Source organism: Gadus morhua, chromosome 15 (assembly GCF_902167405.1).
Source record: "Gadus morhua chromosome 15, gadMor3.0, whole genome shotgun sequence".
Taxonomy (NCBI): domain Eukaryota; kingdom Metazoa; phylum Chordata; class Actinopteri; order Gadiformes; family Gadidae; genus Gadus; species Gadus morhua.
The window spans coordinates 23,942,427-23,969,618 of record NC_044062.1 but is presented as its reverse complement, the minus strand read 5'-3'; the positions used below and the strand labels follow the sequence as shown (position 1 = coordinate 23,969,618).

The following is a 27,192-nucleotide window of genomic DNA, read 5'->3' as shown; positions in this document are numbered from 1 at the left end:
CTGGAATTATAATGAAACGCTCTACTTGGCACTGTGAAATCCAATCTCATCTTTTGCATTCCTATAGCTTCCAGTCAAAGACTTACATAAAATCTATCTAGAAAAGCAAATACACAAAGCAGACTTGGAAATGGACCGCCTTAGGCAAAAGATTCAAAAGGATGCTTTGGAGATCCAAATTTTGGAACATAAGTTAAAGGTGGGTGAGGTGCAAACTGGGATACTGTTCCCTGCTCTAAAAACATACCAATATGAATTACTTTTTTTTGTGCTTTCAGGAAATAAAGAAATCCTCATAAAAAGTAGATTGTCTTTATTAGAACACGGGCTGTGGTGGGACAAGTTATTTTGTTGAACAGTTTACTCAAAGGGTTTTACTCCAGTGAACAATGCAGACGATTATGCTAAGCATGTGCATGTAGAGAAGAAGCATCTAGTTAAAAGCAGTACCAGGGTATTTTCTGCCTTGCATTCTTAATATGCGAATTGTTGCATATTCTTGAAGAAAGTTGTCCAATCCCGGGTTGCTTTACTTTAACTCACTTTATTTATTATAAAGTCGTCGGCATGTTTCTGCATGGTAAGTGAAGCTATACGGAGGGAATTCTAGGAATCTTGTAGAACGCGTGTGAGAGATAATAACTCTGGCTACTATGGGCCACGGGCAGAGGCCCGTGACCCTTCGCGGGTGTCGCTGAAAATCTCTGGCCAACTCCACCCCTTGTCCTCAGGTAGAGACCGTCAAGTGGGCGTGGCCTAGTGGGCGTGGCCGGGGTGCCGTACTGGCTTCGGCTTCTTCGTATCTGCTATCTGTGGCTGGAGCAGCCTCCAATAAGGTCTTGCTCCCCTTGTGGCTATGTATAGTATTTACGGCTTATATGTTTGGTCCTGTTTCATTGGGTCTATGTGTGGGTAGCTTAGATTCTTAAAATACGTAACAGTCCCTCCTTGGTCATCTTAGATGACCATACAATAATATTTTAAATCATAAACACCATTTACCACACCGAAAACATAGTCAAAGTAGGATCAATCATCAACACCATCAACCGTGTGGGAACGACTCTCGAATAGAGGAAAAAACCACAACGCGCTCATAATACTGAGACGGCATTCACCTTGTGGGTCTCATTGGAAATACAGGTCATTATTTAACAATACAACAATTAACATAAATCTTGTTATCATACAATCACATGGCCAAACAGCACATAAACAAAACTATCCATAGAAATCCTGAGCTAATACTTTTGGTCATGTGCTACAAGGTCATACAATTTTCATCATGTGCAAAAGTAAAGTAAAAATTGGTAGTCATAATACAATTTTAAGAAATTCAAGATTATTAATAGCCTAGCATGGATTCGGGTGGTTCAGGTGATCTTCGTGCATTGGTTCGCTGTTGCATGTGGGTGGTTTTGGGCGTTGTTATTATCGTAGCCATTGTTTCTTCTGTCGCCGTCAGGCCTGTAATTCATGAACCCAAGAATCGTCCCTCCTTGTCAAGGGTTCAGCTCAGAGAGGTTACTTTTACATCATGGGCGCCTCAAAACAGGTTCTCCGTCGTCGTCGTGTCAGCAACAGGTGGCCTGTAAACAACCGTCTCAAAGATGATCAACATTACCATTATCAATGCAGCGATTCAGAACAAACATAGTCTGATATGGTTGTTTTAAAATTTGTTTCTAATGGTGGACAACCAAAACAGAACCGATTCAAATCCTGCTGTTATTTGATCTCCTCATGTGACTGTTAGTCCTTGCTCGGCGGTGGTAGTTTGTAGGCTCCGGGTGTGTCTGCATCTGGTTCTGGAACTTTTGTTTCTATTGCAGAAATACAAACTCATGTACAGCAGTTAGTTGTTCAAAAACATATCTCCATTAATTCTAATTTTAATTGTTTTACAGTATCTACTTTGATTTAATTTCACACTACATCCCTCCTTGCGCATCTTCAGCCATGCGCATTGAATGACAACCAAAGCTAACAACACCGTAGTGCCACCAAGTTCCTATAACCAAAAAGATGTAAAAGGGAAATAACAATGTTAAAATGTGCATGTTCAATATCACTTCTGTGTTAACCGTATCTCATAATAACAGTTACCTTCATCATACTACCTGATTGTCCTACACTAACTATGTATATTGGATGACCTAATCTTCATTTATTCTACCTATTGCTCGAATTTGATGTTGTCCACACTTTGATTCACTCCTATGTACATCGCATACCACATCAAACGTGAATACGCCTTATTCTCGGCACAACATCCTATTGCGCCACTTTCTGCATACCACATCAAACGTAAATATGTCTTAGCAAAGTGAAGTAAAGTAAAACCCAGTTTTATCTTTACTTATTTTATAGCTACACATGTCCCGGACAAGTTCATTACTATTTCCAAAACAGTTTTTTTTAGCTACGCAGGTCCCAGACCTAACTATACCATTACATGAACAGTATTTATTATTATAATTATCTAGTTTTTTTTTGGTCAACATCAAATCGATACTTTAATTCAACCTTCTGACTTACTGACCTACCCGATTTCTCCCCGTGTGAGCCCGCGAATGACAACTCTCCCGGGGCCAACCCATGAGCTCCACCGCCACTACTCCCCGTGTGAGCCCGCGATTGCTAACTCTCCCGGAGCCTTCCATTGAGCTCCACCGTTACCACCTCAGAACACTGCAGGAACGATTAGTCGATTAACGCGTGGCTCGGAGGCTTCCAAGGAGTGCCACAATCCTACGTCTTGACACCTGGTGCAGTTGACGTGTGGCTCGGGGGCTCCCAGGAAGTGCCACAATCCTACGTCTGACACCTGGTGAACCTTGAGCTAGGTCAATCAAAACCGTCTAAACTAGGCAGAATAAAGAGTCATCCAAACTCACAACAATTATGCACATCTGGGTATTAAATATGTGGTGATATTCTATAAACAAAACAAAAACTGAACCTAAAAGAAAAATTCAGAAGTTATCGGATGAAACAAATGTTATTGTAATTGAACTACAGCAGTTGAGCTAACTCCCGCCTTGGGCACCGGTTAAAGCCATGAATGCCGGGCGTCCATCACTGCTTGGGTTGCAAAGGCCTGAAGAGGAAGAACAAATTTAGTACAAATGTGAACATTTACAGATCGTTTAAACTATTAATGTTAGTGAATCAAAAAACATTGATTACAACCTACACAAATATTTGCGTGTTTTGCCGATATCAACTAGGGCCTTGCTTTCTGTATTTCAGCACACAGACACACAGACCCTCAAATATACAAACACTTAACTAAATTTACATCTTGGTTCCAACACATGGCTAGGTGTGAGGGTGTGAGGGGGCAAGGCGAAGAAAGAACAATAAGACAAGAACCTCAACCCAACCAACAACAGCGAGGCCATTTGCCTCTCTATTGTTAGTTATATCGAAGCCCCCGTCCCACCGTTCCCGATCTTCTTTAAGCAATATGAATAAGGAAGGGTAGGGGAAGAGAATGTTTGCAGGGACAAAGGGTGGGGAGGGGGGAATCCGACGACTGGACCTGTGGACAAAAGGATGGGGGGGGGGGGGGGTCTGACTACTGGACTGGACCTGTGAAGACTGGGACAAAGGGAGTGGGGGGGTTTCACGATATGATCTTCTAGAGGGAAGGGGGGGGGGGGGGGGGGGTGGAGAGGGAGAGAGGGAGAAGGGGGGGGGGTGGGGAGGGAGAGAGAGAGAGGGGAGGATGGAGAGGGAGAGAGAGGGGAGAAGAGAGAGAGAGGGGGGGAGGAGACAGGGAGAGAGAGAGAGGGTGGGGGGGGGAAGAGGAGGGAGAGAGAGGGGGGGGGGGGCTCCCCGCTGCTCTTGGTCTCTGCAAGACCCAAGATGGCGGACGTCTGGACAAAGGAAACCCACGTCATGAAGACGCGCCGTCTCTTTAACACCACGTGGTTACACTCTACGGCTGCGTTGTATACTAATCAAAATTGCACATTCGATTTTAAATGAACCGGGAAGAATCAATCCAATTTGAACTCCTTGGCCAAGCCTCCGTTTTAATATGCAACTAAGCTAGATTAACGTTAAAAACCTGACCTTTCCTCGCCCCGCCGTAAAGAGTTTGGAAGTTTGTGGCCGGTAATAAATAAACCTTATAGTGGCCCGGCTTAACTTCGGCACTTTCACCATTTACCTTATGATGGTCTCGGCTTAACTTCGAGACATTCATCATATGACACAACATAGAGACAGAGACAGACAGAGACAGAGACAGAGACAGACAGACAGACATAACACACCGGGGGTCCCTTTGTGCAGGCTACCATTGCCTTATCAAACAGCCAGGAGCGCCCAGGTAAACAAAAGGATGGGGAGAGGGGGGGGGGGGGGGGGGGGGGGGGGGGGGAGGGTACTCATGTGTAGGGGGCCTGGAGGTCTTTTACCTTAATAATTCATCGTCTTTAATAACAAAATACCAGCAGGCTTGAATGTAAAATGTCTTGTTAAGTCGAGGTCTAGGCCTCTGGAGCAGCACGACCGGACGGTGGCTAAAACAAACTTACACCTAAATGTTCTTATAACCAATCCTATTTCAGATTTAATCTTTAAAACAATGAGTTATACTTACCTCAGACGTGTGTGGCCTGTTGAAGTTGTTTTAGCGTCGCGCCCGCCGGGATTCTCGGGACTTTCTTCCAAACGTCGCGGGTCACCAAATTGTTGCATATTCTTGAAGAAAGTTGTCCAATCCCGGGTTGCTTTACTTTAACTTTAACTCACTTTATTTATTATAAAGTCGTCGGCATGTTTCGGCATGGTAAGTGAAGCTATACGGAGGGAATTCTAGGAATCTTGTAGAACACGTGTGAGAGATAATAACTCTGGCTACTATGGGCCACGGGCAGAGGCCCGTGACCCTACGCGGGTGTCGCTGAAAATCTCTGGCCAACTCCACCCCTTGTCCTCAGGTAGAGACCGTCAAGTGGGCGTGGCCTAGTGGGCGTGGCCGGGATGCCGTACTGGCTTCGGCTTCTTCGTATCTGCTATCTGTGGCTGGAGCAGCCTCCAATAAGGTCTTGCTCCCCTTGTGGCTATGTATAGTATTTACGGCTTATATGTTTGGTCCTGTTTCATTGGGTCTATGTGTGGGTAGCTTAGATTCTTAAAATACGTAACAGTTTCTTGACTTGCAGCAGTTATAGGTCCGTGGTTAGTCAGCTACTCTGATCATGGGAAAGCCACAACGTTAAAGTGACTGTAGTACAGAGCGGGTGGGATGCATGGGGCGGATCATTCTGCAAATGCGTTAATTGCGTTAAAAAAAAAACTTAAACTTAAAGCATGCCCCCGGTGCGTTTGAGAGTTAACATGGGGGCTGAGAAGGTGGTCTAAATAAATGATAGATTGCGATGAAAAACGATAGCGCTCGTGAAGAATATTATCAGGAAAAGAAAGTATATCCAGCCGGCGTCTTAATAATCGTTCCTCACGGAGATTCCCTCGGAGGATCACAGCCTCTACGGCCGCAGGCTCTCGTAGAAAAGGACATGCCATTTCTAACACTTCCTTCTGTCGGAGAGCTGCCTTCAGCCTTATAGACAACAAACTCAGAGTAGGTCTAACCACCTCCCGAGCAGGTTAGACCCACGGCGTATGTTGCCGCAGCAACTAACTCTTGGTTGCGCTGAACCTGCTACCTGAAACGGAAAACCCAGTGTTTCCATTAACTCAGAGCGAACAAACTCGGGGTTGCCTCAAAACCAGCTACCTGAAACAGGGCTCTGGTATCTTGCCCCCTGCTGGTAAGCCTCAGCCCTAACCATCCTGTCTATCCCCTACATACCAATTGATTTCCTTTATCATGTTTGTTACATGTGGAACCCACATGTTTTAGTTAATGAAAACAACTTATTTTTGGAACCTCGTCTCTGGTGCCGTCAGTCAACGAACGTGTGTGCTAGATAATTGTAACGTGTGTGCTAGATAATTGTTTTGATTTAATCGATTAGTATATCCCTGGGTGCAATTCCTAGGGTGGCGTTAACTTGTCGGCTAGCTTGTTTTTCCCGTAATGCCACACGTACGCAACGGTTATAAATGAGACCCCTGGACCTTTGAGCCCAGCAGTCCTCCCCTTCAGGCTGTCTTCAGCTAACGACTGAACATGGTGGCTTTAATGGGTCACCTCGTTCACATAGAACTCACTCACAAAACCTCCCCATCCTCATCCTCATCACAAACCAGAGAACAATGGGTCAAAGGGACTTGGTCCATTTGGAGTTTAATTTGAACATTGAGAGACAACAACGTAGACATCTTCTTACAGTGATAACCAGCAGGCTGCCTCCATGGCCCCCCAATAGTGTTCATATATTAACTCTCAGATAACAGTGTTATTATACACAACCTAGCAGGTGGACAATAATATTAGACTTGTTTTAGTATAGTAGGGACATGGGGGGGGGTTATGGGATGTATGTTTGTTACATCCACCAGTCATCGTCATAAAAATCAATCATCATTGAAAAAGGAATAGCCTAACATCAGCCGACACACACACACACACCTATAATTTACTGAGGCTCGCTTGATGTAGATTGGACAGTGGCTCATCACTATGTGTTAACAAAATTCATTTTGCGTAAATACAGATTCATGAGCCCAGTTAACAGATAAAAAATATCAAATAAATACATGAAGCCAATTTAATGTGGGTTGTCGGACGATAAAAACAAACCATGTGTTGTGACCATAACTGCGACTATGCATCTAGTAGCACAGCTGTGTGCCATAAACTAGCCTACTGGTTACTATATCGTCATAAAAGTGATTCATTTATGACCCCCCCTTTCTACTCTTCGCCCTAAACCAGCAAAACTATGACCCTTGTTTGCTTGACACACGTAAAAAAAATTAATAACATTAATACAACATATTTTCTGTACCTCAATCCAAGTCATCAAACATTATATGCATTATGTAACCATGCCATTATTCCAAACATTGATTCTGGGGGTGCTGACATATTAAATTGCAGTCAGGTTGCTTTGGCCATTTTGCTTAAACAGAGCATCATTTTTAAATATTTTTTTTGTTTTCTTTAAATTCAGTACCTTGTTTATAATCTTAGATAGACCGTTAAACTGTAAAAATAAACAAAAATAATGAACACTACCTTTCATTTGTATACCACACCTCTTTCTTACTCTCAAAGTGTTTCTAACACACACACACACACACACACACACACACACACACACACACACACACACACACACACACACCACACACACACACACACACACACACACACACACACACACACACACACACACACACACACACACACACACACTCCAGGGTATTGCGGGTTTTTGGAAAATGAGAGGGGGATTTCCGATTGAACTCCATTATTCTATTTCAACCTGTTTGGATGGGCTAGAATTAAATGTAATTCCTTTTCCAAATCGGTATGAACAACAAACCATTTTATCAAGTATTGGGTTTCAAAACGTTTCAAATGGTGGCTACCCCTTCCTTTTAAAGGGGCTGGGACACCCGTCAGTGGCTCTCTAAACTCTGGACTGCTCCCATAACCCAGATGTGAAGAAATGGATATAGGTTGCCACTTGAAACGTTTTTGTACCTCTTAACTAGGGTAGAGGCATAATTTTGCATAAAGCAGCCTAGATTAGCCTTATATTACCCAGTAAGTGAGCTTGCTACCTTGTGAGATCACGGTTATCAAGGGATTATATTGCATTGCAGTGTTCATTCCCTTAAACAAATACAGGCTAATGAAACGCAGAAGCAGATCCGTACCAAAATTAAGTGGAAGTCCATCAAAGGAATTAAGTTTAATAAAATGCTAAATGATATATTTATTCTGTGTAGATTTATTCTGTCAATAAAATACAATAGATAAAAAAAAACATTTAAAAATACTTTACTTGTTGATTTATGAATCGATTTTTTTCCCTTTTAAGTGAAATAAAATCCTTTCTTTATTTTGTATTTATGTTTAATTTTGGCATGGTTGTGGTCCACCCCATCTGTTACACAGCAGCCCTTCTGAGGAGCAAACACATTATCCTGGTTGTCCAGCAATTTACATTAGGTATGAAAATGGAATCTGATCCAAATGATAGCGTTCTCTTCAAAAGCTGCATGTCTGGTCCGGTCTACTGAAGTCCACTCCGGGCTTTAGCTAAGGTTCTTCAAACAGCTGGAGGTCCAGCCTCACCACTATCTCGCCTGTTGGTACCTCGTGGAGCAGCAACCGCTTTGTGATTGGTCCTTTGGAACCCTGGTCCTTCTTTATTTCAGCCAATCGGATCTCTGTCCTACCTAGAAAGTCTGAAATGTGAAGGGACATTTTCGAGGGTGAAAAAGTAGAGGGTGATACAAAGCTGAATAGAGCTGAAGATAATCAGCTCTGTGATCACAGATCTGGCCAAATTGCAACAAAACTCTTGAATAAAAGGAAAAGTGGTGTCAAGTGTGAACCAACCGTCAGGGGAGAATTGGTCTCGTTCAAAAACCGTGACGCAGAGCACGTCCTGCTCCAGGTCCTTGATGAAGAACTGACAATTGGAGTTCCACTTAGGATTCAGCGTGTCCTGAGAACCAAAGAGAATAATAAAGTACAAACTACCACAACAACGCTACAATCAAATTGGGTTGTTGTTTGAGGATATTTTGTTTCATTTGAGTTCATAATAGCTGAATATCAGTTAGCGAGAGCAACAACAAACACCAAGGTAGTGTACTACTTTTCTAATAGGACCTCCCTACCCATGTAGTATTAGAGCAAAGTAGAAAGTCAAACCACAAGGAAAGTATTTAGTCATGTCACGTTGAGCTACTTTCTAATATAAGAGAGTTCTGCTTCATCAAGAACAATTAAGCAGTACTCTCGCGCAGACAAAAGATGCAGTGAAGTTGGACCATGGATTTCATCCGGGCCTAAAATCCAACCATACTCATAGCTCAACCGTTTACAGTTTTTTTTCAACAGAGAAGATTCTGCTTGCATCACTACATGTTTTACTATTTAGTTTCTCTTGAACAGACCATGCTGTAGAGTGAAACAAAGAACATAAGGGCGATATGTGAGACGTTAATACCTGTAACGTCTTAGTGATATGGCACTGGGACCCCATGGTGACCTCGCAGTATGGATTACTCTTGCCTGCACACACAACACAGTTAACAGCAAAATACATGACGAGTCAGACAGACGGACACAGGGGTTATGAACCTGTTCTTTCGAGGGGACAGCTGTTATTCAGACATGCACTACTCCCAAGATTGCTTTATCTTACGTTATCTTCCTTCATTTGTGAGATTCATTAATTTTGAAGGTTTTCAATCAGAAGAAGCAACCGTCTGTCTGTCTATCTGTGTGTGTATGTATACCATGCGAGCGGCAGGGTTTGAGTTCGATTCCCTCCACGATGTTGACCATTAGTCTGCCGATCCCCGTAGCTCGCTGAGAGCGCACTGAGATACAGAGAGAGACACACAAAGAATGTTTATATGAGTGTGAGTTCTGGAGGTTGCAAAAAACAACATCTTATCAGCATGTTATACACCTAGCGGTCATCATGGTTCAAAGGTTATCATAGTTTTGAACAACCATACACAAAAGACAAACAGGAAAAAAAGTCATTTTCTAATTCATTTTAGTAAATGTTCATTTGTTTTGTCAGACAAAACTGTTTGAGTTGGTTATGTTTTTTTTGTAAATATATTTAGTTGATGAATTATTTTTTCCAAACATACTTTTGTTTGTCCTCATTTTGCTTGCTTGACCAAGCTAGCGTTTTGTACCAAGATGCCACAAAGATGGCTGCAGAATAAGTGAATAATACCCATAAGACTCTCAACAAGAGAACGTTGTCACTTAGGTAGGAAGAGAGGAAGGAGGGGAGGAGGAGAGGCAGGAGAGGGAGGATGAGGGGCAGGAGAGGGAGGAGAAGAGGGAGAAAGATGGACAGGAGAGGGAGAAGAGGCAGGAGAAGGAGGAGTGGGAGGATGAGATGGAGAAAGAGGGACAGCAGAGGGAGGAGAGGCAGGAGAGGGAGGAAGAGAGGCAGGAGAGGGAGGAGGAGAGCCATGAGAGGGAAGTGGAGAGGAAGGAGAGGGAGGAGACAGAGAGGGAGTAGAAGGAGAAGGAGAGGGAAGAGGAGAGGAGAGGGAGGAGGAGAGGCAGGAGAGGGAGGAGAGCCATGAGAGGGAAGTGGAGAGGAAGGAGAGGGAGGAGACGGAGAGGGAGTAGAAGGAGAAGGAGAGGGAGGGGGAGAGGAGAGGGAGGAGGAGAGGCAGGAGGAACAGGAGGAGAGGGAGGAGGAGCAGGAGGAGAGGGTGGAGGAGACGCATGAGAGGGAGGAGGAGCAGGAGAAGAGAGAAGCATGAGAGGGAGGATGAGAGAGTGGGCGAGAGGGCGGAGGGGAGGAAGAACGAGAGGGCGGAAGAGAGGGAGAGTTGAGGAGATGGAAAAGGAGCAGGAGGCGAGGGAGGAGGAGGACAGGCGAGGAGGAGGAATAGAAGGAGGAGGAGGAGGGTACCTAGATATGCCTTCTCTCTCTTCTTCTTCTCCGTCTCGATAAACAACTCAGATGCCGCTTTGATCTTCTGAACCCACGCCGTCCTGCATCTCACACACACACACACACACACACACACACACACACACACACACACACACACACACACACACACACACTTTAAAGGATATGGAAAGCCCATCTTGTATGAAATAGACGGTTCTAGATTATTGGATAATTTGCTTGCCAAATGCTCTTAAAGTAAATTGTGTTTTTTTATGCATGTGGACTCTGTGTGAGGGGGTGTAGATATACATGTATTAAATCCTGACCTCTCGTTGATGCTCTCGGCCCTCAGCGTGTAGACTCGGTCGATGTGAGAGATGTGGAAGAGAGGCTCGTCTCCAGAAGGATCGGTGGGCAGCTTCACCAGAACCTCGTTCAAGAAGATTGGCTGGAAACACACATTATTATTGTGTTTGTGTTACATGTATGTGCATGGGAATATGTTAACACACAAATCTTACCATATCCTGTTACCTTACCGGTTTTTGGTGTGTGTGTTTGTGCAAGTGTGTACTCACGGTCTTGTACATGCGGTACTGCAGGTGTGTTTTGGAGGAGAAAACCTTGTCTGAGGCTGAAAAACCCAGAGGTTTGGTCACCTGAGAGAGAGAGAGAGAGAGAGAGAGAGAGAGAGAGAGAGAGAGAGAGAGAGAGAGAGAGAGAGAGAGAGAGAGAGAGAGAGAGAGAGAGAGAGAGAGAGACAGAGACAGAGACAGAGAGAGAGAATTTAATACTATGATCAATCACAATGTGAAACAGTTATCGACTATCTCCTAAACAGCTATTGTTTTTGCTATGGGAACCTTTTTTTGTTCTCAGATCGATACCAACAGTACTTACTTGTGTGAGGAGCAGGAAATCGTTAAACAGGAAGCCGTAGAGCTCCTTGCTGCTCTTGGCTTTGAAGAGTTTCCCGCTGTGGAGGAACTTCCGTGGCCCCAGACAGTTGGTCACCGAGTTGAACACCAGTTGCTGAAGGAAACATTTAGACCACAAAACTTAAAGATGGTGTAGGAAGGAATTGTTGTCATATTTGTTTACCTTTTCTTTACATCCCGACAGCACTCAATCAAAAATAGCAATCAATACTTTGGTGGCCCAGCCGCCACATGGCCACGTGGTGGCCACAAAGGCAGGCAAAGGCAGCCAAGGGGTGTGGTGTTGGATGGGAGGTACTTCTCTAAAAGCTGTGTCATAGAGACCCCGCCCCACTCAGGTGTCTCAGCTAACCGCTCATAGGTGTGCTGAGTTAGCCCTGCAATCAGGAGGCCTTTTAACTCCACCAGAACAAGCTGAAGACAGACTGGCTGGAGGAGCGCGTGGAGACCAGAGACACGTTAGGCCAGTCTCATGGTAAGAGGCCTGTGGCCAACCCTCTTGATCAATCCAAACCGCATTAATGAAATAACGTCCAAGTGGACCGAAGCACTGTTTTATCGTTGTGTGAATTGTGTCATGCAGAAACCCGAGAGAAGGCCTGCAGCTGAAGAGGAACCCCAAAGACTCCAAGAGGAAACCCAAGCCGAGCTAGGGCGAAGAGGTCAGTGGCAGGGACCACAGACCCCACTAACCTTGGTCAATCTCTCGCTCTCTCTCTCTTTGGCCCCACCCCAGGAAGAGGCACCCTGACGACAGCCGCCGACCCGGTGAAGATTTGAGTTGCCTTTTGCCCCCTCCCTTTTTCCCCGGCACCTTTTTATTAATAAATGACATGAGTTGATTTCATCGCAAACCCCGCTTCTGCCTGTTTCAGTTCTAATTGGTGATCCCACTGTTGTACCTCACAGACCAGGCGCCCGCAATACCAACAAATAAATCAAATGCGGTGACAAAAAAAGCTAAAAGAGGTGCAAAGTGAGTGACCTGGCTCAAACTAGGTGTGGGTTTGGGGGAGGCCTGAAGGGAGGGGCTAGATGTTTTAGGGTGGAATGAAGTACAGAAACCACTTTAGCTTCCTCTGCTTAGTCACTCCTACTGCCTACTCTAGCTTTAGGAGTCAAAAACAGCTACATAAATAAATGATAAGAAAATTTTGCAATATATATTTTTTTAAATCAGCTACAAGGCAAGTTAAACTTAATCAATAAGATGCAGTATACGGCACAGAGAGCTGAAAACTAAATGTGCTGTGGTTGAGCAACTCGATGAGTTGCTCAATCACAAAATCATTAGCTAGTTCCTACTTCTGACTCTACATTGGCATGCAGCCGTGTGTGTTTGTTACCTCAGAAAGGCCCTCACACTGGACATGAGCCTGAATCCATTCCAGTCGGTCAGAGTTTTCCTTCTCTCGTACTCCTTCATTCACCTTAAAGCACACACACAGGAGCTGGTATATAAACACAGCTTACTTACAACTGTTAAGAGTGTGTGTGTGTGTGTGTGTGTGTGCATGCACACCTGTGAGCAGAGCTCCTCTGCTTTCTCTAGAGCAGCCTTCAGGTGGCTGTGGTCAGGATGAGGTTCTGGCGTGTTCTCTAAGATCTGCATGACACCAAGAGGAACACATAGAGGGAAGGACACCAGATTAAAACACAACCAATACACAGGGGTGCAAACTCATCAGGGATGAAAAAGGTGACAAGGACCCAAACCCCCTCACGGAATATATATATATATATATATATATATATATATATATATATATACACACACACACACACACACACACACAGTGTTGGGATAGTTCACTTTCTACGTGAACTAGTTCAAAGTTCAGTTCACAAATTTTAAAATGAACTAGTTCAGTTCAGCGTTCATAATTCAAAGATTTGAACTAAGTTCACAGATCCAAAAAATGAACTAGTTCATAGTTCTTTTTTTCAATATGTTGCTGTGAGCTATTATTTTTTTTCGGTATTTTGAACATCGAGCCCACTTCGTGATTTGTCTAGGATGAAATAGAGTGGTTGAATCAAGCATCGTAGCGAAATACAGTTTCTATCGTGTTTTATTGTACATTTAGCGCATTTTGTAAATCCCATTGATTTCTGTTGGAAGACTCATTGCTCGTTGGCCGGAAGCGGAAAGGGAACTAGTTTCGTTGTAGTTCAAATTTGGTTGTAGTCTTTTCGCTCGGTTCAAGCCCTACTGTTGAGTCGGAGAACCGAGCGAAAAGACTACAACCAAACGTAAACAGCCCCCATTTCCGTTTCCGGCCAACAGGCAATGATTCTAGGAGGTATTCTAGTCCGCTGAGCTATGAGCCAGAGAGCTAACGTTATGGATTGTACATATTTATAATTCGAAATTAGTCTCAGCCTTTATACCACAGATACTCTAGGGTCTATAGCATATAACCGTGTTGTCTGATTACAGTTTGATTTATTTTTCACAATTTAACAGATCTCGTTTTGAAGAATAATCACCGCGCCATTCGTTTCAATGGGAATCGGGACGGTCTATAGTTTCAACATAAAGTGTATTTATATTTTTTAATTCGTCCCAGCACCCTTTACACCACAGACACTATAGGGTCTATAGCATATAACCGCATTTTCTGATTGCAGTTTAATGTAACAGTAAGCTGACAACACCGCAACTACAAATTAACCACACGGATATAACCGGCAACCGGTCAAACAAATGTTCTCATTAGCACGTTAGCCTACGTTAGAAAGCCTGACGTTTTTGAAGCGTACCAACGTCACTCCTGTCTAGTACGGCATCAAGGCAGCTACAGACCCGAAGATGAAATGATTACACGGGTTGGCCAAACGAACAAGCTTGGAATAAATATTGATGACAGCTTGCGTTCGCCGATTACTTGGACGCCCCCCCCGAAATATTTTTATTGCAGATCTCCATGAATCACACAAATGACCTTTTTCGGAACAAAAACGGCGAATTTCGCCGAAAGGTGACAAGTTTGCATCCCTGAATACATATTCTGACCATGGTTAAGTTGTGTGACCATGTGTAAAGAACTTCTTTTGCAACCTGATTAACCTTAAAGGTCCCATGACATGAAAATCTCACTTTGAGGTTTTCTAACATAAATATGAGTTCCCCTAGCCTGCCTATGGTCCCCCAGTGGCTAAAACACTAGAGCACTAGCTGTTCTGCTCACCTTTGAAAAAACGGAGGCTCAAGCACGCTGATTTGGAATGTCTTTAGGTATGTCGTCACAAAGCATCTAAGCTCCTCCCCTTACTCTGCCTGGCCCGCCGAGAGACGTTGGCCCGCCAATGATACACGACCGTGCGAGCGCCACATGTGTGTGTGTGAATACACACACTGTAACGCAAGTGTTTCTTGTCGGTTCTTTGATGTCCCTTGTATTTCCACAACGAGACTGTAGTGGGGGTTATCTGAGCCATGGTTGAGAAGGAATTGGGGGAAAGGAACTTTGGCTTTGACTCGCTGAAGTACATGAACTGCGACATGCCGCCGGTTGCCGCGAGGCACCATCGCCGCGAAGCACCACCGCCCGGCAGCGGGCAGCCGGCAGCAGGCAGCGCGTGGTTCAGTCTACTTCAGATTGATGTGAAAGTGGAAGAACCAGAGACATCGCAGAACCCGACAAAGTCGGTTGTGATTCATAATATCGTCTGGAGGTGCACAGAGCTTTTGGCCGTGATAATATGTATTATATGATATAGATATCTATGTATTATATGATATTATATATCATACAGGACTGTAACGCAAGTGTTGTACACTTTCTTGTTATTTGGATAACCGTTCTGCTTTTGGTGTTATGGCGCATAACACGTCGGACTCTCTTCTCTGGTATTTCTACAACGAGACTCGTAGTGGGGGTTATTTCAGCCAAGGTTGAGAATGAATTGGGGGGAAGGAACTTTGGCTTTGACTCCCTCAAGAACATGAACCATGACATGGAGGAGAAAGGGATTATGGCGGCAAATGTCTCCCGCTTGAGCCCCGCTTCCCGCTGCCGAGGGACCACCGCCGGAGGCGGAGGTGCCTAAGCGCTGCCCGGCAACAATCCCTTTCTCCTCCTTGTCGCGGTTCAGTCTACTTCACATTGATGTGGACGTGGAAGCACCAGGAACGTCGGAGAACCCAACGCGGTCGTTTGAGATTCATAATATCGGCTCACACAGCTTTTGGCCGTGATAATATATATTATATGATATAGATATCTATGTAGGCTATATGCTAATATTTAGATATAGAGCTCCAGGACTCCCGTGTGTTCTAGAATATTTACAGAACACGGCTAAAGGCTGTGTGTGCCTCGCCATTGCGATACATCCACTGTAAACAGAGCGCATGGTACCGTGGCTGCAAGCTGCTCAGGGCCACACCCCCACCCTCCTCCTTGACCCGCCTCGCTCCTCCTCATTTGCATTATAGCTACAGACACCAAAATAGCGCATTTGGGGGAAGCTCAATATGCGACTGGCTCGGAGTGGCTGTAACTCTGCACCACGGCTGAATTTCGGGAACGTCTTTGAATACTGTGTTAGTTGCCCACTAATACCTATATTAAAGAATACATAAAATAGTATGTCATGGGACCTTTAACCCTGACTCAGTAAGCTCAAATATCAAATCAAATGATTCCAGGGTACCTGATCATGTGATCTACAGTACCCTAGTTATCAGGCTCCATCTAAAGGGAATTTACTTATCAATAGTTATCAGTGTCCATCTGAGGGGACTTTACTTATCACTACTTATCAGTCTCCACCTAAGGGGACTTGAGTTATCACTAGTTCTCATTCTCCATCTAAGGGGACATTACTGTGTCCTGATGCGTTGCTCATCCTTTGTGTAATCCTTACATTCTTGATGATGAGTGGATAGCGGGTGACTCTCTGCATGGGTTTGAGGAGGAAGCTGGACAGAGGCATTCCTTTACAGCGTGGGTCCATGGCTAACCGCTGCTCATGACAGAGAGACAACAAGAGAGAGAGAGAGAGAGACATTATACACGAGCACAGTTGACCTCAACCTGCTCCTTGGTTACACAACTTCATTCAATTGTCCTGGTTTCATTTGTTGGTTTCTCTAATCTAAACATCTAGATTCATGTCATAATCAGTTCAATATTGAAAGAAGAGTTTAAAGGGGTGATATCATGCTTTCTCAACTTTCCCCTTTGCTTTAGACAGTTATATGAAATATGTATACATAGTTTACGTCTGCTAACTATAAAAATCTAAGTACGAGCCAGGGGGAGTAATCGTGCCCACCGAGAACAACCCTCAATAGGTGCGTGAAACAGCTTGTTTGCCCACAAACTTTACTTCTGTAATATTGTGACGTGGGCGGTGCTGAAGTGCAGAAGTAGCGCTTCTCGGCTACCTGCAACGTTTACAACTTCTGGGGGATGTGAACTTGCTGACACACGCGCAAAGCGTTCGACCAATCACAACAGCCGACAAGGGCCTTAAAGCGACATGATACAAAACTGAATGTTTTTGATGATCATTGTGAGAAAAATGAGGGGTATTTTTTAAGATAAAGGCATGTAACGCTATTCTAGTAGAACCCCCAAATGCAATTATTAACCCCTAAAAAGCATTATACGAGATCTTTAAATCTACATTACCTGGATTATATGAATTTTTGGGCACTAGCTGTTTTACTTAATTTAGTGTAATAATTATTAGATTCGATACTTGGACTCATGGTTGTGGAAGTGTTTTCATGTGTTCTGTACAGACCTTAAGGAAGTCTTTGACTTCTGGGTTGTCATCAGTTTTCTGCTGTATCAGCGTAGCTCCGTTAAGTTGACACGAACAAAACCTTCATAAAAACACAGAATTATAGCTCCTAATATGTTATATTTATACCCAGCATAGACAATTCACTTGAGTAAAACATTCTTAAAAAGTCTGTCTTCTCTTGAGTTATGAAGCACTAAAATCTAAAAATGTCATTTTTTATAATGATTAGGAAATCTGTTTTTTCCCCCATGAGGGAACATGCTAATACAAATGACTGAACAGAACCTGATGTATGGCTGCATGTGAGGCAGCTGATTGGTCAGGATGTCACCAATCATCTTCACCGGCATTCGGTCACCTGACATCTTCTTCCTAACTCTCAGAGCTCTTTTTTTTGGGGGGAGGATACAAAGAAGCTTGATTGGACAGTAGAATAGAGTTTATGTGTTCTATGTAATGAGTGTTTTATCTCTACCTCTACTTAGATGATCATGTCTGTCTGTATATCTGTGTGTGTGTGTGTGTGTGTGTGTGTGTGTGTGTGTGTGTGTGTGTGTGTGTGTGTGTGTTTTACTTCAGCAGCTTGATGTTGCACATAATGAGTTCCTTCCAATTGACAAAGATCATGGCCACCTCCTTTTCCGTCACCAGCTCACACTCTAACAGAGGCTTCTGGAAGATCTACACACACACACACACACACACACACACACACACACGTCTTTTAGGTAATGCTCTTCTCGGGGCAGGGGAGCTGGACATGTCTTCTATATCAACAAACTACTTTTACTTTTCTTAAGTACCCACACAAATAAACAAATCAAGTGAAACTAATCAATGACATTATGATAATTTACTGTGTTGAGGTCAGAGCCTTACACATGTTCCCTCTTAAATCTCAGACCTGCTTCCCAGATGTGGGGGAAGCATGGAAGGGTGGAGTTGGTGGTGAAATTAACCAGGAGCGTGTACCTCTGTGACGAGCTGCAGATCGTTGACGTAGTTCTCCTCTGTGACAATGAGTTCATGTGTGTAGCCCTGCCGCTTCCTCTCCATGGGGCTCAGCATGTCCAGCAGGTGGAGGTCAGCGCACCCTGGATATAGAGCCACACAATAGGCCAGCACTGCTGTCAATCAAAGGGCTTTACAACACCCCAAACCTCCCCAAGTTCACAATGAAATGAGTTGACCCCCAGGATCAAGTACTTTAACACACAGCTACATACCTGAAGGCAGAACACACAGGAACAACACAGCCATGCAGCCAGGCCTGTGGGAGTAACCCATGCGGTCGATGGGATAGAAGTGTCTAGCTGATCAATCCTCAGTGTTGTGTGTTTATAGCTGGTCTATGTGGGTGTCAAGGAGTCTCTATCCTAACATTGTGCTCCAAACATTGCTCTGCATCTTTGTTTGAGAAAGGAGGCCATAATCAGGTTAGGCTGACTCTACTATAGATTCACCCATCAAGAAACTAACTAAACATAGTTTATGTATTTCCACACACGTTTCCCTTTACTTCCTCGATAGATGGACAGATAGACTATAAACACAAACACACACACACAAGTGGTGGGTTGCATGCGAGAGTAATTAGGCCAGTGGACTTCATTATGTCTGAGTGTTTAATTATCAGGACCAATCAGATTCTCTGCGCCACTCAAATTTCCACCAATAAAACCTTGACATCTTAACTATCAAAGCTAGCCATCATGAGTTTACTGTGTACATTCCTCTCATTCATCCAGTTCATTACTATTGTATATTCATTTGCACTAATTATATATATTGCCTCATCTTTCCTTCCATACTTACGTATTTTTTATTAGCGTGACAACCAATATGGATATGAAGCATCAACCTTAATTCAATAGCTAGACTATAGATTACAGAGCACTTTCAAGAGGAAATGGAGTAATGTTAGATCTTTTCGATTCTTTTGATGGGAGTTTTTCCTCAATAGCATGGCAATTGCCTTCTCTCTTATCGTGGCACCTTGACACCAATCAGTTTCCCCAAAATGAATTATGACGATCAATGCATACAAAGAAAAGACAGTAAGCTGCCAGGGAGACCAACAGGTCTCTCCTGGTAGACTCTGTAACAGGGTGCTGTGCAGCATTGCTTTTCTCCGCACCGTTCTCTGGTCAAACCAACAGTAGCATTCTGCTGGTCTAGAGATTTTGTTTGAAAACCAAATCCTTGTCCGGTTCATTCAATCAGGGAACATTTGGAGAAACAACAGATGGACAGATACTGTGTGGAATACAATTCAGAGCAACAAAACAATCATTAACACAGGCGATCACACAGTGATCGCTACCATCTCAAGAAGCATACAGCTTACAAGACTTGCTGGCAATGCAATAAGTTGGTGCTACCCCACAGTTTGATTTTAGACTTTGGTTATACTTTAAATTAGTTTCAGAACCTCTGCTTTTGACTAATAATCCAATCAGACCTTTATCTTCAAGCACTAATACACAGTAGCCCTGTGATACAAGCAGGTTATTCATAATTATATTCTATTGCTAGTCTTATACAAAGCTGCATATTCATGATAGTAATTCATTAATATTATTTTTATGATGGCTAACAATTATATCACAATACTGCAATTTAATAAAATCAAAGAAAAAATAAACAGCACAATAAACAAATGGTATATACGACAACACTATAATACTTGGGTGGTTGAGGGACACACAGACCTGTGAGAGGACCACCCCGGCATTGTGTGTTATCATGGAAACAATGGCCAGATATGGCTTAAGGATGGACTTTGTTGTCTGTCACATTCATATGAACGTCGGCCTGTGTGCGTGTGCATTTTTGTAACTGAATGGGTGGGTCGTAAGTACGTGCATGTAAAACAACAATATCAACTGGTCCCATCAGTGTGGTCAGAAAGGTCTTGCTCTGGAAAATAGACTGCATTCTGCTAGGTCATTTGAGGAAACGTTGGGCATTACAAGCTGTCCGCAACAGTGCTGTAGAAGTAGACTACCTCACATTGGCAAATTAACCCTTAATACTTAATTTTTATGGAAGGACCATAAATAGCACCTTTGAAAATCAATTATAAAGTAAAAGTAACAGACAGTGAGTTGGCCTTAAGTCAGTCCAGCCACACAACGGATCTGTTCGTTTGACCTCGATGCAGTCCTGTGTGTCTGTGTGATTCCAGATAAACTTCCCAGTAGGGTTGGAGCGATTTCCAAAAGCCAAGCGTTGGTGGTGCTTTGGCATCAACGTAAAGGTTTTTCCACCTTTTCATGTACAAGAAAACATAATATGCCAAGGTACTTTCTTAAACACTTAGCAAAACGTATTTTTTAACATTGATATGATTGAAGGCAGATATCAAATATACTTAAGATATTAAAATGGCTGGTTGTGCAAATTTCTGCAATTAAAAAACATCATACAAGTTAATACACAAAAGGGGGATTAAACACAACCGTTACATGAATGACAAACACCGTGTTATATCGTACAATAAAGGAAAGCAACCATTTCTCCCAATGCTAAAACTCAACATTGAATGCATTTCAACACAAGACAAGGTCTTTTGACAAATCGTTCCAACCCTGCCTGCGTGTTACATCCCCATCCTGTCCTGACCCCAGCCCTGAACAGTGTGGCCAGCATTCACTGACAGCGCAACCACATGACAATGAACATGAGACAAGAAAACAACAACCCACACAACATAAAACACAGAGTGAATATTCAACTACAACTTGATCACAATTCAGGGAGGTTTGGAAGATAAGTGTTGATTCACTTTAAAAAGCCATTTACATTCTGTACCTTAACTCTTGTTTGTGTGACCCGTGTGCATGTATATGTGTTTGGGTTTTAGAGCCGGTATGCTAAGCAGTTATAGCTTGTCTGATGTCTCCCATTTCTGTGCACCCATCTCCTCTTGGCTAGCACCGGCTAACTGTTGTCGGAAGCAGACTGAGCACAGCATCTCGGCCTGGGAGGGGGCCGCGTCTCAAGGTGAAGTCCTCCTCCCCTTCCTTCTGTGTCAGCTCTTGGCCTCCTCTCCTCCATCCTCAAAAGCAGGGGGGAGAGGAGAGAGGGGGCGTACACCACAGTACAACTACCAGCAGGGAGGAGAGGAGGAGTCCAAGGGAGCTAGAGAGGAGGAGGGGGGGATACACTTTGACATTGAGATGCGTCCTCTCGCAGATAGTGGGTCTTTCTGTGATGCTGTGGGAGGGGTGGAGTTAGTAAGGGTTTGTTGGGTGAGTGGGAGGGGGGGGACGCACTAAATGATACAGTTGAAACAATGAGAGCAGGGGTTAGAGAGAGGGCGGGGCATAAGATAGTGATTCTTTATGCAGGGATCACTCTGAAAGCCACAAAATGACCCACTATCCACGTTACCACGCTGGGATAGGGATGGCTCTACGTACGAGCGTGTGTATTTAGATGTACGTTGGGCTGTGCATGAATGTGTGTGTTTTTTGGTGAATACAGTGGTCCAGTCGAACAACCAATATTTATCCATTTGCAAAGAAAGGGCTCAATAATAATGCTTCCTTTGAAACAAAACCTCCCCCTTCCTGTTCTATTCTCTCATCTTAAACCTGGAGGAGGATCAGCTGAGCTGAACAGTGAGGGGGTCAGGTGAGGTGAGGAGAGAAGAACAAAGTCTGGAACAGACAGACAGAGACAGAGAGAAAGAGAGACAGAGAGAGAGACAGAGAGACAGAAAGAGAGATGCAGCAGGCCCCTCCGGTTGAACACTGCTGTCCACTGTTTTTGGCCTTTTAACATTACAGTCTGTCTGTCTGTCTTAATGTCTGTCTGTCTGACTTCTATTGGTGGAGAGTCGCCATTTCCTGGTCATGTGATCATGGTCATGTCTTGCTGCTGTCCCATTGGTTGAGTGGCCTAGTGGGCGTGGCCTAGTGGGTCTCTTTGAGGGCTTTGAGGAGGAGAGGGGGGTTCTGGGTAATGATATGATCCTAGAGAGAGGACGACAACAACAACATCAACAAAAACAACTAAACAAAAAAAACACAACAACCAATCAGGTGCTAGGTGGGCAGGGCGTGCAGCCAGACAGGCAATGTGGAGGTGTTCTCTAACGTAGAAATAGGGTCTACAACAGACAACCATTATGAGGCAGTTTGATTAAATATTATCACATTTCAATTCAGTTTACATTTCTGTGTCTCCATCTGAATCTACTGATAATAATATATATAAAATGTAGATAGTAATAAGCATCAGCTTATTATAGAACAATGACAGACTTTAAATGCATCTTTCTAGCCATCTCTGCTGTTAAAGGACTCAAGTATCAGAGGAGCCTCACGTTCTCCATTCTTGTGGTGGTAGTTTGGGCATGCTGGCATCATGTTAGTACAGAGCAGACCCGGACAAGGGGGAGAGGAAGAAGGTCTAGAACATGGAGACCATGAGGATGAAGCTATGAGAGTCAAACTGCCCCGGGTGCCGCCTGCAGACTCTAAGTCCATGGAGGATCAGGAGGGACGCATGCATGGAAACACAGAAACACATGCAAACAAACACACACGCACACCCAGAGGTGGTGGATGACTGGGAGGCTTTCAAAGAGGTCCATGGTAGTGTGAAGTTCAGCCACCCACCGGACAAGGTCAACGGAAAGGAGAGGGACAGCCTCTCCACACCTGGCTCTGGGTTGTGTGTGTGTTTGAGAGAGAGCTAGCGAGAGAGGAAGAGAGCAAGATGGTGCCGTGTGTCCCTGGACTCTGTTCTACTCCTATCCACTCACACTGTGTACAATGTGCAAGCTCAACACATTTCAATCAGTGTTTGTGGCAGTGTGTGTGTGTGTGTGTGTGTGTGTGTGTGTGTATGTGCGTGCCCTTGTGAACTTACACTGAGTGCTGGGGTCGGTATCCGTGGTCAGCTTGACGTAGTTGCTAGGAAAGAGACCCTCTCGCCCATTGAGCTCTCCCTTCCACCAATCACAGTCATCCTTGCTGATCACCGTGATCACCTGACCCTTCAGGAAGGCCAGCTCGTCGTCGTTTTGGGCCACGTAGTCGTACATGCCGATCACCTGACACAGAGCTAGAGACAGGGAGGGACTCAGCTTATTGTCCTCCTCTATAGTCTAATGAACTCATACTGACACAGAGCTAGAGACAGGGAGGAACTCAGCTTATTGTCCTCCTCTATAGTCTAATGAACTCATACTGACACAGAGCTAGAGACAGGGAGGAACTCTGCTTATTGTCCCGCTACAGTCTAATGAACTGATACTGACACAGAGCTAGAGACAGGGAGGAACTCTGCTTATTGTCCTCCTCTACAGTCTAATGAACTGATACTGACACAGAGCTAGAGAAAGGGAGGGACTCTGCTTATTGTCCCGCTACAGTCTAATGAACTGATATTACCAGCAATACAGTTAAATAACTATTCACCTTCATATTGGGACTAAATAACACTTGGTTAGAGGACGGCCTGAGATTAGTATACACTGACCTTTCTGATGTTTGGAAACCAATAAATCCTAATTAAGCAACTATGTTAGCAAGGGGAATTAGACCAATTCCCTTAAAACTGAAGAAAAAGGGACCCAAATCAGGGAGCGTTGTCTCTGATTGGATAGGGCTGTTTCTGATTTGGTACATAGATGGGTCTGTTTCTGAGTTCGTACATAGGTTGTTTCTGATTGGGTACATTGATGTTGCGCTGTTTGCATTCTGCTTTCCCCAACAAGAGGGACATTGTTTGGGTTGAAGGCCGGTTCTGTGCTGGTTACCTGAGTGAGAGGGAGCCAACTTGGGTGGAAGGGGTTCCGTGGGCGTGGTCTTGCTGGTGCTGGGGCTCAATAGCTTCACATAATTGGCCGGAAACCAACCAATCTGGCGCTTCTTCCCCCGGGCCTGGTGCAACACACCAGATTGAATGGTTAATTGAATTAAGTCTTTTGACAAGGTTTAATATTGAAATACATGGAATTTGCAAAAGAAACATGTATTTTGTATCATATTTCTATCTTTCTACCTATATTTTTGTGTTTTTTGATAAAAACAGAAACAAATATGGTTCTCATCCATGTTTTGTGTTGATATCTATTCATCATGTCTTGCAGGCAATAAATACCGCTGATATTCAAAAAACAAATAAATGAAGGTATTCCACAAAATCTGAAAGATTTGGAAACACTGCCCTACATGTCCATTTTCAAGAATCTCAATGTGCAGCCTTGAGTTAGTAGTTAGTAGTTCAGGAGAAGTGTTCTGTTCTCTGACTGGCTGTGCATCTGGGCATGGCAGTCCAGCGTAGTTCGGCTAAAGAGGCGTTAGTGGAAGGGACCGGGGGTCGTGAGTGGGAGGGGCTGGGGGCGTGGGTGGGAGGGGCTGGGTGTTGTGAGTGGGATGCTGGGGGGGGTCGTGAGTGGGAGGGGCATGAGTGGGAAGGGCTGGGGGGGTTGGGAGAGGGAAGCCCTCTGGGTCGTGAGTGGGAGGGGATGTGGGGCATGAGTGGGAGGGGATGGGGGGCATGAGTGGGAGGGACTTGGGGCGTGAGTGGGAGGGGCTGGGCTAGTGAGTGGGAGGGGCTTTGGGAGTTTCAATGGTACGACTGTTCGAACAAATAGGTACAGGCTGGCCAGCATTTTTTATTTCTGGAATATATAAGAATTGCTAGGGGATCTGATTTTATTAATCCCATTATATATGATACATATCGTTCAGCATTTACTACAGATGTATCCATGTCATTTAAAGAAACAAGCTAGTTGAAATGTGAATGTTTACCTGGAGTTCTCCCTCCCACCAGCCTCCTGGGTTCTTCTTCCGGATCAGGATGAGCTGTCCTGGGGCCAGGGTCAGCTGTTCAGCCCCGGTAGCGCTGTATGGAGCTATCACTTGGGCGATCTCTGAGTAGAGGAGAAGAGGAGAGGAGGAGGGAGGGATTATTACTTTGATCACTTAAATGCGCAAGGATATCATAAATTATGGTCACAAGCATCAGATTGATGGACTGCTGACCTGGCTTCTTGCCCAGACTGCCAGTTTTCCCTGCCGGACCCAACGACTAGAGAGAAAGGTTGGAAGAAAGCAGAAGAATTATTGAAAGAAATTAAGGATAAACACAGTTTTACTTCAAATGAAGTACACACATCTATACCTATACCATATATATATCTAAACACACGCACACAGACATTGTAATTTCAGGGTGGGAAAGATAATATGAAATTTTAATCAGGCCATCCAAACTATGCCAGAATGTCCCTCTGTAATTTTACAACTTATAACATTCGTTCACCACCAATGACTCTTAAACGCAGTGCCAATATTTTAATATTTTTTAATTATTCAGCGAACAAAAGGCAACAGTCTGATTATCATTTAGGGGGCCACTCAATGACATGCAGAAGCATCATCTTCATGGATGGTGTCATTAATAATGAATGCACAGAGAAGGATTCACAAATGTATTTTGTGATTTATATATAAATTACTCTCTTCTCACAAATACATTTCAATGCACGCAAATGGAAATCGGTGTGTATAAATGTAAAATAAATCCATAAACAAAAATAAGTTTCACAAAAATATTTCTGATCCACACACAAATGTGTCTTTTTTTAAATAAATGTAATATAAAACCATAAATATTTGGATGTTGTTACATTTATATACAAACTGTTAAACTTGAATTAACAAGACGCTTTTCATTTCTGAACTTGTTTGCATTTGTGTGTGAACTGGGGCCTCATTACAGAAAAAATCCTAACTTCTCATCGTAATTTAAGTTAGGGACTCAAAGATAGGAAAAATCCTAATTTCCTATTACAGAAGCAGTCCCTAACCTGTTGGCAGTTTCCCATCTTATTTTTGGCATTCTATTTTATCTTAATTTAGGTAATCCTATCCTCTCCGATTTTTCGATCGGCAATCGTCAGGTTATGTCTGTTTCTGCACTCCGAGTGTCCGTGAGATTGATAGAATGAGTTACTTTTAATGTTAACAGAGACTGTTGAGGACCTTTGTTAATAACGGCAAGCTAGCACTAGTACATGGCGGGTATTGATACAGAGAACAAGAAGAGGTAGTAATAAAGTAGTAAAGTAATTCTTCCATCAAATTCAAAATTAAATGTCTTTGCAGGCGATAAAATGAAATTAAAATACAAATGTAACAAATCATTATGCGGCCTCGGTAACCTTTTAGCCATCACATTTCTGTTTTGATGTTCCTCGTCTTCATTGTCATATAGACCTACTAGCAAGGCGCTACCATTTTCTTCTGTTATTGACAGTTATTTTGAATTTAGGACAGGGTGTATGGCCACCTAACTTAGGGATCCTAACTTAAGAAACTCCTAATTTAGGATAGTTCTGTAATAGCTAAATTCCTATCTTAAGATAAGATAGGATTTCTTCCTAAGTTAAGTTAGGATACCTCCTTCTGTAATATCAAAACCCCTAAATGCCTTCCTATCTCAAGATAGGATAGGATTTCAGAGTTAGGAAGTTTCTGTAATGAGGCCCCTGGTCTCTATTTATATGTGGATTTTTGAGACTCTCCTGACGTGGCTGGATTCATAAAAGCATTTTTTTCAACAAGGAACTCTCTTTTAGATTGTCGGTGCCGTTAAAGTAGAATTAATAATCGTTTACTACTTAACAGCACCGACAATCCCAGTCGTAACCAGATGGAAAAAGTGTGTAGTTCAAATTGTGACGCAGCTTTTACTTCTTCGCCACCTAGAGATTGTTATGTACCATCATTCAAAAACCCCATGTTATTTCCCATAGACATTTGACCGAGGGAACCGGAAGGCACAGAGGTCGAGACTGCAGTCATGTGATTGGCTGAAAACGAGGGAGGAATCTGATTGGCTACAGAGCGTTCCTTGTTGAAAAAAATGCATTTGTGAATCCAGTCATGTCAGGAGTCTCAAAAATCCACACATAAATACAGACCAGTTCA

At 43.6% G+C, this 27,192-nt stretch overlaps 1 protein-coding gene across 5 annotated transcripts in view; it reads right to left on the bottom strand.

Moving 5' to 3' along the window:
• Positions 1–6,239: 6,239 nt before the first annotated feature.
• Positions 6,240–27,192, bottom strand: part of itsn1 (intersectin 1 (SH3 domain protein)) — an 88,505-nt gene continuing 67,552 nt past the window's right edge. For 4 of the 5 annotated variants that reach the window (XM_030379666.1, XM_030379668.1, XM_030379667.1 and 1 more), the window contains 19 exons: positions 25,243–25,288; positions 25,009–25,130; positions 24,009–24,132; positions 23,117–23,311; positions 18,209–18,330; positions 17,811–17,917; positions 17,522–17,623; positions 17,234–17,315; positions 16,349–16,447; positions 12,999–13,082; positions 12,823–12,906; positions 11,439–11,570; positions 11,117–11,197; positions 10,865–10,986; positions 10,554–10,636; positions 9,403–9,486; positions 9,111–9,175; positions 8,495–8,603; positions 6,240–8,340 (listed from right to left, as the gene is read on the bottom strand). In XM_030379666.1, the coding sequence (XP_030235526.1) occupies positions 8,192–8,340; positions 8,495–8,603; positions 9,111–9,175; positions 9,403–9,486; positions 10,554–10,636; positions 10,865–10,986; positions 11,117–11,197; positions 11,439–11,570; positions 12,823–12,906; positions 12,999–13,082; positions 16,349–16,447; positions 17,234–17,315; positions 17,522–17,623; positions 17,811–17,917; positions 18,209–18,330; positions 23,117–23,311; positions 24,009–24,132; positions 25,009–25,130; positions 25,243–25,288 (1,992 nt within the window). In that variant the 3' untranslated portion in view covers positions 6,240–8,191. Of the gene's footprint in view, positions 8,341–8,494; positions 8,604–9,110; positions 9,176–9,402; positions 9,487–10,553; positions 10,637–10,864; positions 10,987–11,116; positions 11,198–11,438; positions 11,571–12,169; positions 12,291–12,822; positions 12,907–12,998; positions 13,083–16,348; positions 16,448–17,233; positions 17,316–17,521; positions 17,624–17,810; positions 17,918–18,208; positions 18,331–23,116; positions 23,312–24,008; positions 24,133–25,008; positions 25,131–25,242; positions 25,289–27,192 lie in introns of those variants that run through there. The other variant, XR_003979735.1, reaches the window with a different exon arrangement.